Source organism: Antechinus flavipes, chromosome 4, assembly GCF_016432865.1.
Source record: "Antechinus flavipes isolate AdamAnt ecotype Samford, QLD, Australia chromosome 4, AdamAnt_v2, whole genome shotgun sequence".
Classification (NCBI taxonomy): Eukaryota; Metazoa; Chordata; class Mammalia; order Dasyuromorphia; family Dasyuridae; genus Antechinus; species Antechinus flavipes.
In genome coordinates this window covers 431427401-431445653 of record NC_067401.1, presented here as the reverse complement: position 1 = coordinate 431445653, position 18253 = coordinate 431427401, and the positions used below count along the sequence as shown (strand labels likewise).

General features: G+C 34.7%; 1 protein-coding gene across 1 annotated transcript in view; it reads right to left on the bottom strand.

Annotated features, from left to right (window-relative positions):
* RXRG (retinoid X receptor gamma) overlaps positions 1-18253 on the bottom strand; it is a 90522-nt gene that overhangs the window by 25351 nt on the left and 46918 nt on the right. The window contains exon 3 of the mRNA XM_051999101.1: positions 4110-4254. Within this exon, the coding sequence (XP_051855061.1) occupies positions 4110-4254 (145 nt within the window). The remainder of the gene's footprint in view (positions 1-4109; positions 4255-18253) is intronic.

The following is an 18253-nucleotide window of genomic DNA, read 5'->3' as shown; positions in this document are numbered from 1 at the left end:
GATAACCCACAAGGCACTTGTGCTTGGCTCTGAATAATGGGCTATATGGCTTAATTTACTGTATATCTATCCATCTTATCCTGGATTTTTAGATAAAGATTAAAATGAGCTTATAGGCCCCTAGAACACATCTGCCAGTATTGATGGTCTGTATCATGGGATGATAAGAGTAAGCCATCCAAAGAACAAATACTGGCAGAGGTAACTGCCAAATGTATGAGCCCCATTAAGTTAACTGTAAGTTGACTATACTCATTTCCTGGACAGAGAAGAATAAACAAGTTCATAATAAAACAAATTCTTGGGGAGAATTTTGTGAATTCTAAGAATGCAAATTTTGATGTTATTAGTCTCAGCACTATTCCTCTTAAAAAAAAAAAACATAGGAAATCATGAATACTTACCTGCATAAATGGAAACTTTCCAGAGTTTCCATCAAAGTAATATAGAATGTCCTTAGTCTATAGCTCAAATTCCATGGTTGTGAAAAATTCCAACCTAGTGACTGGGTTTGAAAGTTTCAGGTAGGACTATTTTGAAAGCAAGAACATGCCAACTAAGAGAAGACAGGCTCATTGGGGCACTTGAAGCCATTCCCCAAAAGACATTTCACAAGTATTTGAATGATGATCAGAGAAGAGAGCTTTCAGGGGGATAACTCTTCGAAGCCCAACAACACTACTTCATATTCTTATCTAATCCTTATGGCCCTAAACTAAAGTCTAGACAAGAACAATTTAAGCAGTGGAGGAATAGGAATACAGACTATGGAATAGGTAAGAAAACTTATTTAATTCCTAAAACCCTAGTTAAATACCTTAAAGTCAATCAAGGATTCTGATTTTTATTAAAGAGCAACTTACAATATTTTCTTTCAAAAATTCTTCCATAAATTTCATTTTTTAAAATTGAATAATATTTTAAACAAACTACAAAAGTTTATCATTTAAAGGGACGTTGGGGCCAATCAGTCTATAAAGTATATGTGTGTGTATATAAATTTCATCAATTACTCTCTTTACAGGACCCAGCTCTAATACTACATCTTGTCATGATTGTGACTTTAAGAGCTGGCAGGTTTGTACCATAATGAAAAAAACTTTGCGAATAAGCTGGACAACAGATGAAGTCTGCTTCCTAAGGATCAGCCTAACTACACACAGAGAGGTTCATCATCAGGAGTTGGGCATTTATGGCAATCTAAGAAATAAATTCAAATACAATATGGCCCTTGATCTCTTGTACCCACTTCTGCTTGTGCAGTTTTGGGGTAGAATGGCAGATGGGTGCTAAGAATAACATAGTTTCATCTTTCAAGCTAATCTTGATTATCAGTACTCTGGATGGGAGATATTTGTCCAATTATTGATATATATTGATTATTGTATATTATATTAGATTATATATTGAACCATATTGCTAGGTGAAATGACCCCATGTGATGGACTTATGGTAAGAAATAGACAATAGTTACACAAAATAGGCCAATATAGATTAGTACAGTATTTTCAGTAATCATCAGTCCTTCATTTATTTGTGGAAATTTTCTTTTTCTTTTAATTTATTTTAGAATTATCCTAAAGACAATAAAGAAGTAGATGATGAATACAGGTAAACTGAGGTAATTTGTAACACTAAAATAGGTAAATGCAATTCATTGTATGGCACACAGGATATGTTTGCTAGAAATATAAGAAGGGTCCTAAATAGGGAGATATCTGGATGACAAGAGTCAGAAAGACATAAATTTATATCCTGCCTCAGATGCTTAGTATTCAAATAACTTAATTTCATTCTAAGACAGCTTACAAATTTGTTAAATGGTTATTGTTCAATCATTTCAGCTATATCTAACTCTTCTTGACCTCATTGGGGTCTTCTTGGCAAAGATACTAGAATGATGTGCCATTTCCTTCTCCAGCACATTTTGCAAATGAGGAAACTAAGACAAACAGGGTTAAATGACTTGCCCAGGATCACATGGCTAGTAAATGTCTAATTTGAGGTACATGTGGATTGGGATTGAGAAGATGAGGGGAGAGATTAGTAGGGATTCTTGGAGGGATGGATGGGATAGGGAATGGAAAGGTAGGAGAGAAGATAAAGTATCCTATAAAATATGATAATAAGAGGGGCTGAGAAAGAAAATAGTAAAAATAAGATGGCAGGAAAGTCACAAATAATAATTATAACAAATCTGAATGAGATGTTTATAGCAGCTCTCTTTGTGGTGGTAAAGAACTGGAAGTTCCAGGTATCTCCATCAATTGGAGAATGGCTGAAAAAGTTATGGTGTGTTATTGTGATGGAATACTATCTCAGAATCAGTTCATATAAATCTTTCCAGACCTTTTTATAATCATTTTGTTCATCATTTTTTAAAAGAACAATAATACTCTATTACCTTCATGTACCATAGCTTGTTCAACCATTCCCCAATTGATGGGCATCCACTCCTTTTCCAGTTCTTTGCTCTACAAAAAGAGCTTCTACAAACATTTTTTGCATGTGTGGATCCTTTTCTCTCCTTTATGATTTCCTTGGGATACAGACCCAGTAATGGCATTCATGGGTCAAAGGGTATGCATGATTTTATAGCCCTTTGAGCATAGGTCCAAATTGCTTTCCAGAATGGTTAGATGATTTCACAATTCAATTGTAGGATTTTTTAAAGAGAATTATACCAAACACTGACTACCTTGTAATGATAGGATAATGTGCGTCACTTCCATACTTCACCAAGCAACACCTAAATATGTTATAGTTCAGCCTGTGGGTCTTAACTGTTAAGAGAAAGCATCTGTATATTATAAACAAAATATCAAATTCATTCAGATCTGCCATTGGCTAGTTATTTCCAACACTAACCAACTCAGATGGTTAATTCAAAATAAACTATAAGATTATAGATTTTGTTTTAGAAAGGACATGAGGAATCAGCTATCCAATTCCCTCATTCTCACAGATACTCATCGGAAGAAGCAGAATTGGTATATAGGTGTTCTGGCTCCATTTATTTCAATATATCATTTAAACATTTCAGATAGAAGGGCACTACCTTTTCCCCTCCTCTCAATTTTAGCACAATGGCATAAGTAAACAAAAGTGTTAAAGGGATCATTTCTACTTTCTAGGTTTCAAAAGTTGTATCTCACACTTGAATGAGGTCAGCTCCATCCCAGATTCTAACTGGTTATTCTAATGTCTTCATAGATCTCTTCTATGAACTAATATGCTTCTGTAGGCAGCCATTATTGGTAGCATTGGCAATAGAGAATCCAAAATAAAGATTTGTTGGTGGAAGAATAGAAATGGGAGGGTTTGGGGTGGTCAAATTGATCAGTGACAATAGCCTATCTTGTGTCAAGCTACACATTAGAGTCTAGCCACAGCATACACTTATGTCAAAATTTCCTAAAAGGTATAGAAATTCTCTGGAGGATTCAGTTTCATTCTGACCATAGACTTAGAGGATTGACAAAGTGCAATTTAATAATCTTATAGATTAGGTACTGTTGTCAATGTAACAATGACAAAATAGAGACTCTTAATTTGAACTCTCTAAGTGTTTCATTTTGTACTTTGTGGTAGTAGTTTATATTCTTTAGCAGTGAACCTGCCAAAAGACCCAAAGGATGGGTTGGCTTTCACTAAGTTGACCAAGAAATATCCAAGAGGTTAGGATTCTAAGCACAATTTCCAGAGGTAATAGAAATCTGTTGACTCTCTCTCTTGTTTATTACCTAAATCATTATTCTCCCAAGCTCTTGGGATTTCTAGTTGGTGTCTAGAGTATTTTGACTTGCAGATTTCATTAGAAAAGATAATTGAGAATAAGAATATATTCACTTTTTGATGGTCAGTGGAGTTACTATTTCCAAACCAAGGAGTTTTTTTTTAAGCTACTCAAGGTTAAAATTCACTGTCAAGAATTTTAAGGCCTATACTCACAAGCCAACATTTCCAGAAGAATTCTTTTGCCCTTTTTAGTTAGCTGCAAAATAATTGAATCTTCAGTGGCACAACACAACCCCACTCTGCCATTTTCTCCTCCCATGAATCATTACAACTCAATGACAGCTAGAAGAGTATTCTGTTCAAAGTTTTACCTGAGGATCTATCTCCACAGATGGCACAGATATGTTTGGCAAGGGAGCCTGGGCTAGTGGATGGATAGCTCATGGTTCCCATTCCTTGAAGCCCTGGCAAAGGCTTGACATCATCTGAGCTTCTGACATTGTTCATGACACTGAGCTGTGAGAGAAGAAAGGACAAAGCATAAAGTTGGGTTATTAAGAGTCTCAGTCGTTTAAGAACAAAATGGTAATATCCAAAGGAAAGTCATTTTTTTGTTTTGGGAGCTATTTTTGACCTGATGGACTTTTATTGTTGTCTATATACAATTCATCCTTAAGATGAAAAGGAACTGACATTGTAGAAGTTAAAGCCACTACAGTAAGAAAATCCAACTCCTCCTCAAAATCTGCTCCTCTTTCTAATCCATCATCAACAAAAACAATAACAACAGTAATAACAACAATGAAAATAACATGCATTTATTGAGAGCTTACTACTCAATGGAAAGGAACTGGCAAGTAGGAAGGAAGGAAAGAGAGGGAAGGAAAAAAAGGGAGGATAAATGGGAAGGAAGGAAGAAAGGAAAGGAAAGGAAAGGAAGAAAGAGAAAGAAAGAAAGAAAAAAGAGAAAGAAAGAAAGAAAGAAAGAAAGAGAAAAAGAAAGAAAGAAAGGAAAAGAAAAGAAAAGAAAAAAGAAGAAAAGAAAGAAAGAAAGAAAGAAAGAAAGAAAAAAGAAAAGAAGGAAGGAAGGAGGGAGGGAGAGAGGGAGAAAGGAAGAAAGGAAGGAGGGAGGGAAGGAGAGAGGGATAAGGAAAGGAAGGAAGGAAGGAAAGAAAAAAGAAAGGAAGGAGGGGAAGGGAGGGAGGGAAAGAAGGAAGGAAGAAAAGAAGGAGGAAGAACAAGCATTTATTAAGTACCTACTATGTATCAGATAACCATATTAAGGATTTTACAAATATTATCACAAGAATTTTGGCTGCAAATAATAAAACTATCCTTATTTTCAATTGAGGAAACTGAGGCAGTTGCTCAGGATCATACAATTAGTAAGTGTCTGAGACCAGATTTGAACTCAAAAAGATGAATCTCCCTGTCTTCAGGCTTGGCAATTTATCCATTATGCCACTTAGCTCCCCTATGTTGTTGATAAATATGGTCTGGGAGTCTAAAACATATTCATTCAGGCAGTTACATTGACCAGGTTTCTACTTTGTGTGACATTGACCAAGTATCTCTGTGTGTGTACCCATTGGACGGTAGCTTAGCATAATGGAAAGTGGTCTGGAAAGACTTGGATTTAAATCCCTATCCTAATACTTACTAATTTCATGGCTCTTAATTTATGTCACAGCCTCTATAAACCTGTTTCCCAATCTGGCAAATGGGAGCAATATGAATTCTACTAAGACATAGTCCTTGACTCAATAAATTTATAGTATCCTCAAAGGTCCTAATATCTTTACTAATTAAAAATGCCTATAAATCTATAAGTTATAAGTAATAATTTTGGCCTCAAGATTAGTAACATAAAATATTACCTCAAGTCAACTTCATAACTCTCGTTAGGAAGGCAACACAAGAAATAATTCAAACAAATTCATTTCATTAAAAGGGAGAATTAGTTACTGTTCTCATTTCTATGTTGCTGGTAGAGCTTAGGATAATCTTTAAACATTTTTATTTAAATTTTATTCTGAATTCAACAATCTTCTCTCTTTAAAAACCCCATGCATTAAATTTTTACATCCTCTAAATTTCAATCCCATGAGAGAAATTCATATTTCAAGGAGTTGAAAAGAATGTAGCTCAAAGAATTTATAAATGTTTAAATGTTATAGAAAGTCAATAATAAAGAACGTAAATATCCTCAAAATATTTTATTTCAGAAACAAAAAGGATACCAAATTCATATTATAGAAATCCTGAATGCTACATTTTAAAAGTAATAAGGGTATACAATAACAGGTTCATTATAAGTACATAATGCCCATGAAAAAGGAAAATTTACTCTGACTATTGAGTATCCTTGATATATAATTATGATTTTATTCAATTAGTGTTTTAGATTCTGTACAAAACAGGTAGTGACAAAGAATTTTGCATCAGTCAAAGCTTCTGAGTGCATAAGGCAACATTTCTGCCTCCATTTTAAGAAAAGAATTTGAACTCTATAGTACATTTTTTCTTTAAAAAAAAATCCCTAATTGGAATCATTGGGATTCTCCAACTGTTCAAAAAAGTCAAATATTTTCTTTCCTACTCAAAACCTTTGGGGCAGAAAAAAAATCAATAAAATGTAAGACATGACATATCTGGAGACAGGCATCAGACAAGTTAGTTCCTTCCCTAGAAATTAGTTCTTTATTCATTCAGTTCATTCCACAAATATTTATTAAGCCCCAGATCATGAAATTCAGAAAGTACCAAAGATACATGAAGTCAGCCTATGAGTGGTTGGAGGAAAGAGAAAAGAAAAGAAAAATATAATGGTGGAATTAGTGGAAGAGGTGGCCTTGGAGTAAGGGGACCCATTTGAGTTTGAGTTCTAGCTCCACTATTTAATGATGTGTGGCTTTGGAAAAAGCTCTTTACCTTTTAGGATCTCTGTTTCTTTCTCTATAAAAGGAAAGACTAGACTCAATAACCTCTAAGGTCCTTTCAGATATCAATCTATGGTAGCTTTGATTAGAAATTTTCAACAAGATGGAAAGGTTTTAATAAGTGTTAGTTACAACTTGGAAAAACTATTCTTAAAAATTCTGGGGCCCTCAAATATTTTGATGTAAGAAAGAACATTATGAGTAATTAGAGGGAAACCACAGAAGAAGACGTCAAATTTGGCAATTAACCATCCCCCAAATTAAGGAATTGTTACAGTGCCCATCAGGATCAGTGTAACATTTGTGTTACTACTAGTGATAATTGACAATTATTTGTGTTTTAAATGTAAATTAATTTCCTACTGGAGAAGATGAATGGACTGATATCACCAGGATTAATCCAGAAAGTATCTCTGGATGTTATGAAAGTCTGAAAAAGTAATGAATTCAAGGACTCAGGTAGTGTTTTTATAACTCTTGCCAACTAAAGGCTTTCGAAAATGAAGAAGAAAATGGAAAATGGAAAGAAGTGGAGAATCTGGTAGGTAGCATTTGTTTTAGGATAAAAGAAGAGATAATTAAAGTGATATTGTGTTGGAAGTATATAGACTTACAATCCAGAAATAGAAAATGGATGGAAAATTCTTGAAACAGATCATATAATTGGTACAGTGGTAGGGCTCAGTTGAGTTAGAAAACTTGAATCATACAGACATATATTTACAGTTGAACTCCATTAAAAGCAAATCATCTAACATATCCTTGACTTTCTTTTACTGTTAAGTTTAACTTTAAGCTAGTAAAAGGAGAACTATTATTCTAAATAAAAAGGAAGAAATGATTGGAAAGTAAAACCCATGGGAACTTTGAAATAATAGGATCATGTCATCTTAGATTTTTAGATAAAGAGAAGAATATGAAATATAGTTTGACACATAGTCTAGACTTTAGAAAAGTTGAAAATAATTCAGAGAAAAGATAGGTGTCATATGTAAATTTAATAATCAGAATATCTATTGTTTCATTCCAATCCCCAGCAAAAGTGTTAAGTAGCACATTTCAACCTTACATGCTGATAACAGGACTGCTGTCCTCAAGGGGCATGATAAGGATCAAGGGGAAGGCTATTAAAACAGTAATAATTATATATAGAAGAGTATTCTCTCAAGAACATAATTCTGATATCATAATCACAAATCATTACAATGACAAAAAAGAGGAAAATGAGAAGTCATCTCTACAGAGAGACAGTGAATGAGCCTGACTTAAAAGGGATATTCAATTCCACAAATATTCATTGTGTCTACTATGTGAAGGTACAACTTCTATTGTATTGTGCAGGAACTTACTCTAAAAAATTTTCCTCTTTTTTTTCTTGAACATGGTAGCAGGTCCCTCTTGCAATATTTAGTTTAAGCTAGGATGAAGACATTCTCCTGACTTATAAGCATCATATCTGGATCTACCTATGATCTGATGACACTCTCCTCCTCTAAGATCATATATGTGTGTGTGTGTGTATTTTTTCCCTCCATTTGGCATGGCAATGTTTAGTTTCAACCACATTTCTGGACTTACTGTATTTTATACCCTTTCATATAAATCATGGCCAATCAAACTGACCTATTTCCTAAAACATAGCCCCCAATCTTCTCATCCTCATACTTGCTATTCCATCTGCTTTTCCCCACAGGGTAAATATGGGGCTAATGAAAACAGCCTTGAGAGAGAATAAGTTGCTATTAAGCAAAAGTTTGGGTTAACACTTGCTAGGAGTTTTATTTTACATTATTACACATGAATAACCTATATCAAATTTCTTATCTTTTCAGGGAGGAAATGAGGGATTGAATTTAAAACTAAACATTTAAAAATGTTTAAAAGTTTTTATCCATAACTTTGGGAAATATTATTTAAAGTAATAAGAATAAATGCAACCCCCCAGATCATGGGAAATAAGGAATACATAAAGTGCTGGAGCTCTATTCAAGAAGACGAGTTCAGATCCTTCCTCAGACATGCAATGGTTGTGTGACCCTCAACAAATCACCTAACTTCTGTCTGCCTCAGTTTCTTCATCTATAAAATTAAAGCAGTAATAGCAATTACATCTCTAGGTTATTGTGAAGATAAAATGAAATCTCATTTGTAAAACTCTTCGCAAACTCTATAGAGCTATATAAAAGCTAGCTATTATTATCACAATACCTGAGATACCATTTGACACTAATATTTTATAATTTGACACTCTTGAAGCATTCTACAGAGCATTGTAAAGGAAACAAAGTGAAAAGTATCCTGATCTTCAGAATCAGAGCCTACATTTAGTACTTAGAAATTATTTTGTCCAATAACTCTCATTTTATAGATGAGAAAACTAAGGTCAAAAGCTATAACACAAATTATAGAAGACCATGATGCTAATCAGTAGCAGATATAAGACTAAAGGCCACATCTTATTTCAGGCCATAGATTTTTCCCTTATAGAATATTGCTTCACTTTTCCATGAGAAATTAAGTCTTGATAGGAAAATGCTCTTGCTATTCTAAACCAAGACTAAACCTTTGGAGTTCTCACTTGTTTTAGGTTTTCTGAGAACTGACTCCAAATGCCTTTTCCTGTGGGAGTTCTTGTTCTTTTTTATAAATAATAATATAAGAAGGTTCTCTCTGGGGGAGAAAGGAGGTTTCTCGGGGGAGGTTTTCTGGAGGCAGCCTTAGTTTCAGTTCAGATCAATAATTACCCCAAATGCAGCCAGCAGGTAAAAATGTAAACATTTATTTTCTCCTTCCAAGTCTTGTCTCTTTCCTTGGGCCCGGATAACTAGATTCTTAGAGGCCTATCTCTCTGCTTGGTTCCCAGAGCTCCCTCTGAATGTCTCCAAATCCAAAGGTTAGTCCTTCAGCCCAGCCAGCCAAGTGGAAAATGGAATAGATCTCTCTTGCCTCGGAGAGAGGACTTCTGGCTCTCAATCTCCAATATAGCCCGGTTAGCTTTTCTTAGAGGCCTCTCTCTCTCCTTGGTTCTAAGAGCTCTTGCAGTTTTGCCCTTTGCTTCTGCCTCTGCTTTCTTCAGCCTTCAATCCAGCTCCACTCTTCATGTAATTCTGCTGAAATCTGACTGAGAGCCTCTGTCTGTCTCTTTTATATGAGAGAGAGGAATTGTGGGATATGAGAGAGAGGGATTATGGGTTTCTCCCATAGTGCTCTCTGGCCCTAAGAGCTTCAAGGGAGGTGTGAATTCAGATATCTCATACTAAATCCTGAAATTTCCCAAACATGTGAACTCCAATGAGTAAAGGTGCAAACACAAGCATTGTATCAATTAGTTCTACTTAGTACCTTGTTTCAGGTTCTGGCCCAAAACATCTTCTTGTAAGATCAGATCAAAAATCTATCAACTCTAATGAGTTAGCAGTTTGTAAAGACTCCAACATTTTCCTTTACCTTCATTCTCATCTGTGGCTAATAATGGACTAATACAGACTGCTCACCAAATATGTTGAGGCTCTCAAGAGGCACAGGGCTCAAAAAATATCTAAGGATGTGAACATTATCTTAAATATTCAACCATGAAGATTGGATAAGACAGATATTGATAAAAAAAGTTTCTGTTAATAACAAATCAATATGGTATGAAGCAACGAGTTTCCTAACACCTTCCTGGGAACTAAAGAAACCAATTAACTTCTAGAACAATAATAACAATAGCAACAGCCAAAAGAAATAGTATTTGTATAGTGCTTTATGGTGTCCAAAGAGCTTTACAAATATTATCTCCTTTTTTATCTTTACAATAATCTAGGGAGGTAGGTACTATTTATTATATATTATCTCTATTTTCAGGTGAATAAAGTGGGGCAATCAGAGATCCAGTGAGTTGTCCAGGGTCACAGCTAATTATCTGGATGTGGAAGAGACCTCAGATCATTTGGTCTAACTACCTAACTTTACAGATAAGGCCATTGAGACCTAGGGAGGATAAGTGGATTGGCCTCAGTCACACAGGTAATATTTTTAGAGGTGGAACCTAAATACAATTTCTCTGATTCCAACAACATTCTTTCTAATGTAGTTCATTTGTTATATCTCTAGTTGAACTGAAGAGATAGAATTTAGCCATCTGTGAACAACCTATATCTTTAGAACTTGCAAAATTATCTTGGTTAGGCAAAGTCATGAGAACACAGAAAAGAAGCCATCACTATATCCTTAGGTGATTCTAATAAAGAAGAGCTGTATATATGGTAGAATAGAGGCAGAGACTCACCTAAACTCTCCCAAATTCTTTTCTAAACAATTAAAATACACCTTCAATTAAATTATAGAGGGATAGGCAACAAAAGATTGGGATGAAACAATTTTCCAGCCCAAGACAATTTAGGAGATTGGCAGGAAGTGTTTACTTTATGAGGCTGGTGTCAGACTGAAATGACAGCAAAACTAGCAGCAGATCCTGGAGGAGTCTGTGACAGCAGCAGCAGGTTTGTGAGTTCTTGGTCCATAGATAATAAGGAGGCCAGACAACTAGTCAGAAAGATATTACAGGGGATTGTAATTGGTATTGGATTCAAGACCTTGTTGGATTGCCAATAAACAGTTACAGGTCATAATTTAGGGCTAAAGGAGCACTATTGTTGTTGCCTCTGAAGAGTAGGAGCTCCTGTCATAGTTCTAGAGCCAAGAAGAGTGTTAGCATTTGTGGCCAGAAGAAAATAAGATTTCTTTCTGGTTAAAGACCAGAGCATGGGCCAGAAATGCAGTGGCCAGAACTTTCCTGGGTCATACCACTTTGGAAGGACCAAAAAATTACAGGCTTAAGTCTGAAAATAGCAGTATAAAAATCCTGAAAGTTGGGACTATCCCTGCTTCATCCTAGGAGCAGAATCCAACTTTAACATAAAGTAAAAAAAAAAATCAATAAATAATCTAAGAAATGAGCAAATAGCAAAAAAGGAACCTGACCATCAAAAGTTACTGTGGTGACAGGGAAGATCAAGACACAAACTCTGAAAAAGAAAAAAGAAAATGATGTCAAAACAATTATAAGCAAAGCTTCAAAGAGTGGCAAGGAAGGGAGGTGAAATGGGAAAAAGTCCAAAAAGAATTCCTGGAAAAGGTCAAAAAGGATTTCAAAAATATCAAATAACAGAACCAGAGGGGGGAAATGGGGAAAGAAATTAAAGTAATATAAGAATGTTATGAAAAAAGAGCCAAGTTTAGCAAAAAAAAAAAAATGCATAAAAATACTAAAGAAAATAACACCTTAAAAAAAGAAGTAACCAAATAATAAAAGAGGCACAAAAATCCAATGAAAACAATAATTCCAGCAGTGTTTCTATTGGGCTTATATCCCAAAGAAATACTAAAGAAGGGAAAGGGACCTGTATGTGCCAAAATGTTTGTAGCAGCCCTATTTGTAGTGGCTAGAAACTGGAAAATGAATGGATGCCCATCAATTGGAGAATGGCTGGGTAAATTGTGGTATATGAATGTTATGGAATATTATTGTTCTGTAAGAAATGACCAGCAGGATGAATACGGAGAGGATTAGCGAGACTTACATGAACTGATGCTAAGTGAAATGAGCAGAACCAGGAGATCATTATACACTTCGACAACGATATTGTATGAGGACATATTTTGATGGAAGTGGATTTCTTTGACAAAGAGACCTAAGTTTCAATTGATAAATGACGGACAAAAGCAGCTACACCCAAAGAACGAACACTGGGAAACGAATGTGAATTATCTGCATTTTTGTTTTTCTTCCCGGGTTATTTATACCTTCTCAATCCAATTCTCCCTATGCAACAAGGGAACTGTTCAGTTCTGCAAACATATATTGTATCTAGGATATACTGTAACATATCCAACATATAAAGGACTGCTTGCCATCTAGGGGAGGGGGTGGAGGGAGGGAGGGGAAAAAAAATCGGAAAAAAAACGAGTGCAAGGGATAATGTTGTCAATATAAAGTAATCATTAAATAAAAATTAAAAAAAAAAAAGAAGTAGAATTCCAAAGGGAAGGAAAAGATACAAAAGCTCACTGAGGAAAATCCTTCCTGAAAAATGAGAATTAAGCAAATAAAAATTTATAATTTTATGAAACATCAAGTCAAAAGAATGAAAAATAGAAATGTGAAGCATCTTATTGGAAAAACAACTGACCTAGAAAAGAGGTTGTGAAGAAATAATTTAAGAATTATTGAACTATCCAAAAAACAATTTAAAAAGAGCTCAGGTAGCATATTTCAAGAAATTATCAAGGAACACTATCCTGACATCCTAGAAATTAGGTGAAATTAGATTAAAATAGACATTTTAAAATTTCAATGATCCTCTCCAGCAAGAGATCCAAAAATGACAACTCCCAGGAATATTGATGTTTCAAGTCAAGGAGAAAATATTGTAAGCAGCCCTAAAGAAAGTTTCAAATACTGTAGAGCTATGATCATAATCACATGAAATTCAGTGGCTTCCACATTAACAGAACTGAGAGGTTGGAAACCAAAGGAGCTAAGGTTAAAACCAGGAAAAAGCTACTTTGTACAATTTAGTGTAATCCTTTGGTGGGGCGGGATGGATATTTAACAATTTTCAAGCAATCTTGAAAAGACCAGAGCTGAATAGAAATTTTACTTTCAAATACAAGACTCAAGAGAAACATAAAAAGGTGAACATGAAAAAGAAATCATAAGAGATTCTATAAGATTAAACAGTTTGCATTCCCATATAAAAAATGATCTTTATAATTCTTGAAAACTCTATCATTATTAGGGCAATCAAAAAAGATAATCAATAAGATTAAACAGTTTGCATTCCCATATAAAAAAATGATCTTTATAATTCTTGAAAACGCTATCATTATTAGGGCAATCATAGACAGAAGGGTTTAAATTGATTATGTTAGTATGATTTTAAAAAAAAATCAAATTCAGCGAAAAGAAAAAGTGATGAACTGGGAGAAGGAGGAAGGGAGAGATAGAATGTGGTAAATGATCTCACATTAAACTTATATTGGCCACTTTACAATTTCCAAGTTCCCACACTCCTGGTTTTGTTCTCTGAGACTGAATAAGTCTAATTTTTCTTCCACATGAGAGCTTTTCAAAAACTTTAATACAGCCCATCTTCCCTCAAGGTTTTCTCCATTCTAAATAGCTCCAATTGATTCTTACATATAATCTTGAGACCTTTTACTAGATGAGTTCTCCAAATGTTCATTAGTTTATTAATATCCTTCCTAAACTCCAGTGTCCAGAACCAAACATCATATTTTAGATATGAATTTACTCTGCCAGAATCTAATGGTATTATTGCTTCCTTATTCCTAGAAATCTATCCTCCCTTGATGTAGTCAAAGATCATGTTAGCTTTCTTTGATTGTCATATCACACTGTTGATTTGTATTGAGCTTGTACTACACCAAAACCTGTAGTTTTTTTTTTTTAGATAAATCATTCTTTCTTCCCATTGTACTTGTGAAGTCATTTTTGTGAACTATCGCATTCTAGAATCTATTCTCCAAACTATCTTTTTTTTCCCTGAGGCAATTGGGGTTAAGTAACTTGCCCAGGGGCACAAAGCTAGGAAGGGTTAAGTGTCTGAAACCAGATTTGAACACGGGTCCTCCTGACTTCAGGGTTTGTGCTCTATCCACTATGCCATCTAGCTGCCCCCAAACCATCTACTTTCTTTTTTTTTTTTAATAACTTTTTATTGATAGAACGCATGCCAGGGTAATTTTTTACAGCATTATCCCTTGCATTCACTTCTGTTCCAGTTTTTCCCCTCCCTCCCTCCACCCCTTTCCCCAGATGGCAAGCAGTCCTTTACATGTTGAATGGGTTAGAGTATATCCTAGATACAATATATGTGTGCAGAACTGAACAGTTTTCTTGTTGCACAGGGAGAATTGAATTCAGAAGGTATAAATAACCCGGGAAGAAAAACAAAAATGCAAACAGTTTATATTCATTTCCCAGTGTTCTTTCTCTGGGTGTAGCTGCTTCTGTCCATCTTTGATCAATTAAGGCTCTCTTTATCGAAGAGATCCACTTCCATCAGAATACATCCTCAAACAGTATCGTTGTTGAGGTATATAATGATCTCCTGGTTCTGCTCATTTCACTCAGCATCAGTTCATGTAAGTCTCGCCAGTCCTCTCTGTATTCATCCTGCTGGTCATTCCTTACAGATCAATAATATTCCATAACATTCATATTACACAATTTACTCAACCATTCTCCAATTGATGGACATCCTTTCATTTTCCAGCTTCTAGCCACTACAAACAGGGCTGCCACAAACATTTTGGCACATACAGGTCCTTTTCCTTTCTTTAGTATCTCTTTGGGGTATAAGCCCAGTAGAAACACTGCTGGATCAAAGGGTATGCACAGCTTGATAACTTTTTGAGCATAGTTCCAAATTGCTCTCCAGAATGGCTGGATGTGTTCACAATTCCACCAACAATGTATCAGTGTCCCTGTTTTCCCACATCCCCTCCAACATTCCCCATTATCTTTCCCTGTCATTCTAGCCAATCTGACAGGTGTGTAGTGGTATCTCAGAGTTGTCTTCATTTGCATTTCTCTGATTAATAATGATTTGGAGCATATTTTCATATGTCTATAAATAGTTTCAATTTCTTCGTCTGAGAATTGTCTGTTCATATCCTTTGACCATTTATCAATTGGAGAATGGTTTGATTTCTTATAGATTAGAGTCAATTCTCTATATATTTTGGAAATGAGGCCTTTATCAGAACCTTTGATTGTAAAAATGTTTTCCCAGTTTATTGTTTCCCTTCTAATCTTGTTTGCATTTGTTTTGTTTGTACAAAAACTTTTCAATTTGATATAATCAAAATTTTCTATGTTGTGGTCAATAGTGATCTCTAGTTCTTCTTTGGTCATAAATTCCTCCTTCTTCCACAGGTCTGCGAGGTAAACTATCCTATGCTCTTCCAATTTATCCAAATCATCTACTTTCAAAGCTAAACATCCACAGATCCTTCTACTAATATTCATTCACATGGAATCTCATAAGCTTTCACCATCTCAGGTTGCCATTTTCTGGATACCTTTCAGCTTATCAAAGTGCTTCCTGAAAGCTACATAGCTCATAAAATTGAACCCAATATCCCAGATAATCTTGACAGACAGAGAAATACAATGAGACTATAATCTCTCTCATTCTAGTGATTACATCTAAACTTGAATTAGCTTTTTTAGCAACCACATCATTATAACTTATATTGACTTTGTAGTCCATTAAATCTATTTAATTTTTTTTTTAATGAATTGCTCTCTAACCAAGCCTTTTCCATCTGGTACTCATGAAGCTGATTTTTTTTAATCCAATTTTAGGAATTTACATTTATCCCCATTAAAATATATCTTATTGGATTTATCCCAAACCTCTAGCCTGTCAAGATGCTTTTGGATTCTCATTCTGTCATCCAGTGTGTTAGCTATCCCTCTCAGCTTTGTTGCATCTGCAAATTTGATGAGCCTGCCATCTGTGCCTTTACTGAAGTCTGATAAAAGTGTTAAAGAACACAGGACTGAGGACAGATCTATAAGCTACTCCTTCAGGAATAGAGGTTCTACCCAACCTGCTTCATTGAACAGATGAGAATAACTTACAGTTAGCATGTCGATTTATTTAAATGCATGCTACTAAAGTGGTTTTAATGTTCTGTAAAAGTTTTCTTGAATGAACTAAATCTTCCTACTGCAAATTGGTTAACACTATTAATTATTTATTGAACACTTTTGCTTCTAGATGCTTGAGTAGAAAGGGGCACACTGCTTAGACTAGATATATTTATGGAGACAGGACCTCATCAATGCAAGTTAAGAATTTGTGCAATTATCCTAAAAAATACGAGGTGCTCAAGCCCAATTACCAGAAGAGATGCAAAGGACTGACATTGTTGGGTAGGTGTTCATAACATTACCTCACTGTTCATAAGAACATAAGCATGCAAGTTTAGGCTTCTAGTCAAGATAGTTCTCATATCCAATAGAAAAGGCTCTGGAGTCAGAAGACCTCGGTTCAATTCTTATCTCAGGATTTCTTACCTCTGGGGCCTTGGGAATGCTACTTCACCTCCATTTGCCTCAGTTGTAAACTGTGAAATGATGAGGAGGACTAGATGGCCCTTTCAACTTGAGATATGAAATCTTGATTTTTTTGAGCTCTAATGACTGATTCCTCTGTATTTTATTCAGAGATAAGAGAGCCCTCCTCTTATTTACATCCTTTTATCCTGTATATAACTTATTTGTACATATTTGTTTGTTATCTCCCCCACTGTATTGTGAGTTCCTTTAGAACAGAAATTTTTCTTTCACTGTTTTAAATCTGCAGCATTTAGTGCAATGCCTGGCACACAATGGGTGCTTAATAAATGTTAACTGACTTACTCATACCTTGCTTCTATTTTCTTGCAAATAGTATTTTTTTTCCAATTACTTTTTCAATATAGTTTTCAACCTTCCTTTTTATAAAATTATGAATTCCAAATTTTTCTTCCTTTCTCTCCAATATGGCAAGCAGTATGATACAGGTTATATATTTGTAAATCATTGAAACATTATTTCAATAATTTTCAATAATAATTTCAAAATAATATTTCCACATTAGTCATGTTGTGAAAGAAGAAACAGAACAAAAGGGAAAAGTCAAGAAAAAGTGAAAATAACTTGATTTGAATTGCATTAAGATTCTATGGTTCTTTCTTTAGATGTGGACAGCATTTTCTGTCATGAGTATTTTGTAATTATCTTGGAGTTGATCCTGTTTTCTCTTAATCTTGTTTCAAAACCCACCACTTGATCCCTAACTTCCATGAACAAATTATCTTTTTTGAGACAAGTCACTTAATCAAGCTCTTTGAAATTTCATAAATAATAGCCTTGAGCTAGCTGGTTTGGGAAACCTAAAAGAATTTTCTAGCCAGTCAGACAAGCTATCAGTGTTTCTGATCCTATTCTACCCCTTCTCCTCCAAATTACCCAATGACTAAAACTAAGTTGCCTCAGCAATTTCTTGATTGCTTGGATCAGTCAATAACTGATATAATTAAAAAGAATGAGCGTTTCTACTTAATGAATGATAATTTTGTCTCCAAATTCAAACAAAGTTTTACTAGAGACTTGTGCTGAAAGTCAAGAGAAAGATTCAGGACCTCAGATAGGGACTGATCTTGGTTATTAACTTTAATACTTTCTAGACAGTCAGTTAAGATTTGGCTTGCAACCAGGTCATTCTAATGGAACAACTAATTAAGAGTCTTAGAAAGAAATTAAGGATAAATCCTTAAAAAAGAAACTAACTACACCTCTGCCAACATGAATTAAGTAGATTCTCTGCATTGAAGATTAGTTTCAGAAATACCCTGCTAGCACATGAGTTAATAATGCCAGATCTCTTTACCTTAATTATATCATCAGCAATCACATAGCAGAATTTATGCAACTAACTTGGGTCTGTTCTCCCCAAATGAAATGATCTAGGTAGTTGCAGAATGGATTGTACTTGTAGTATTAACATGAAGTCCAC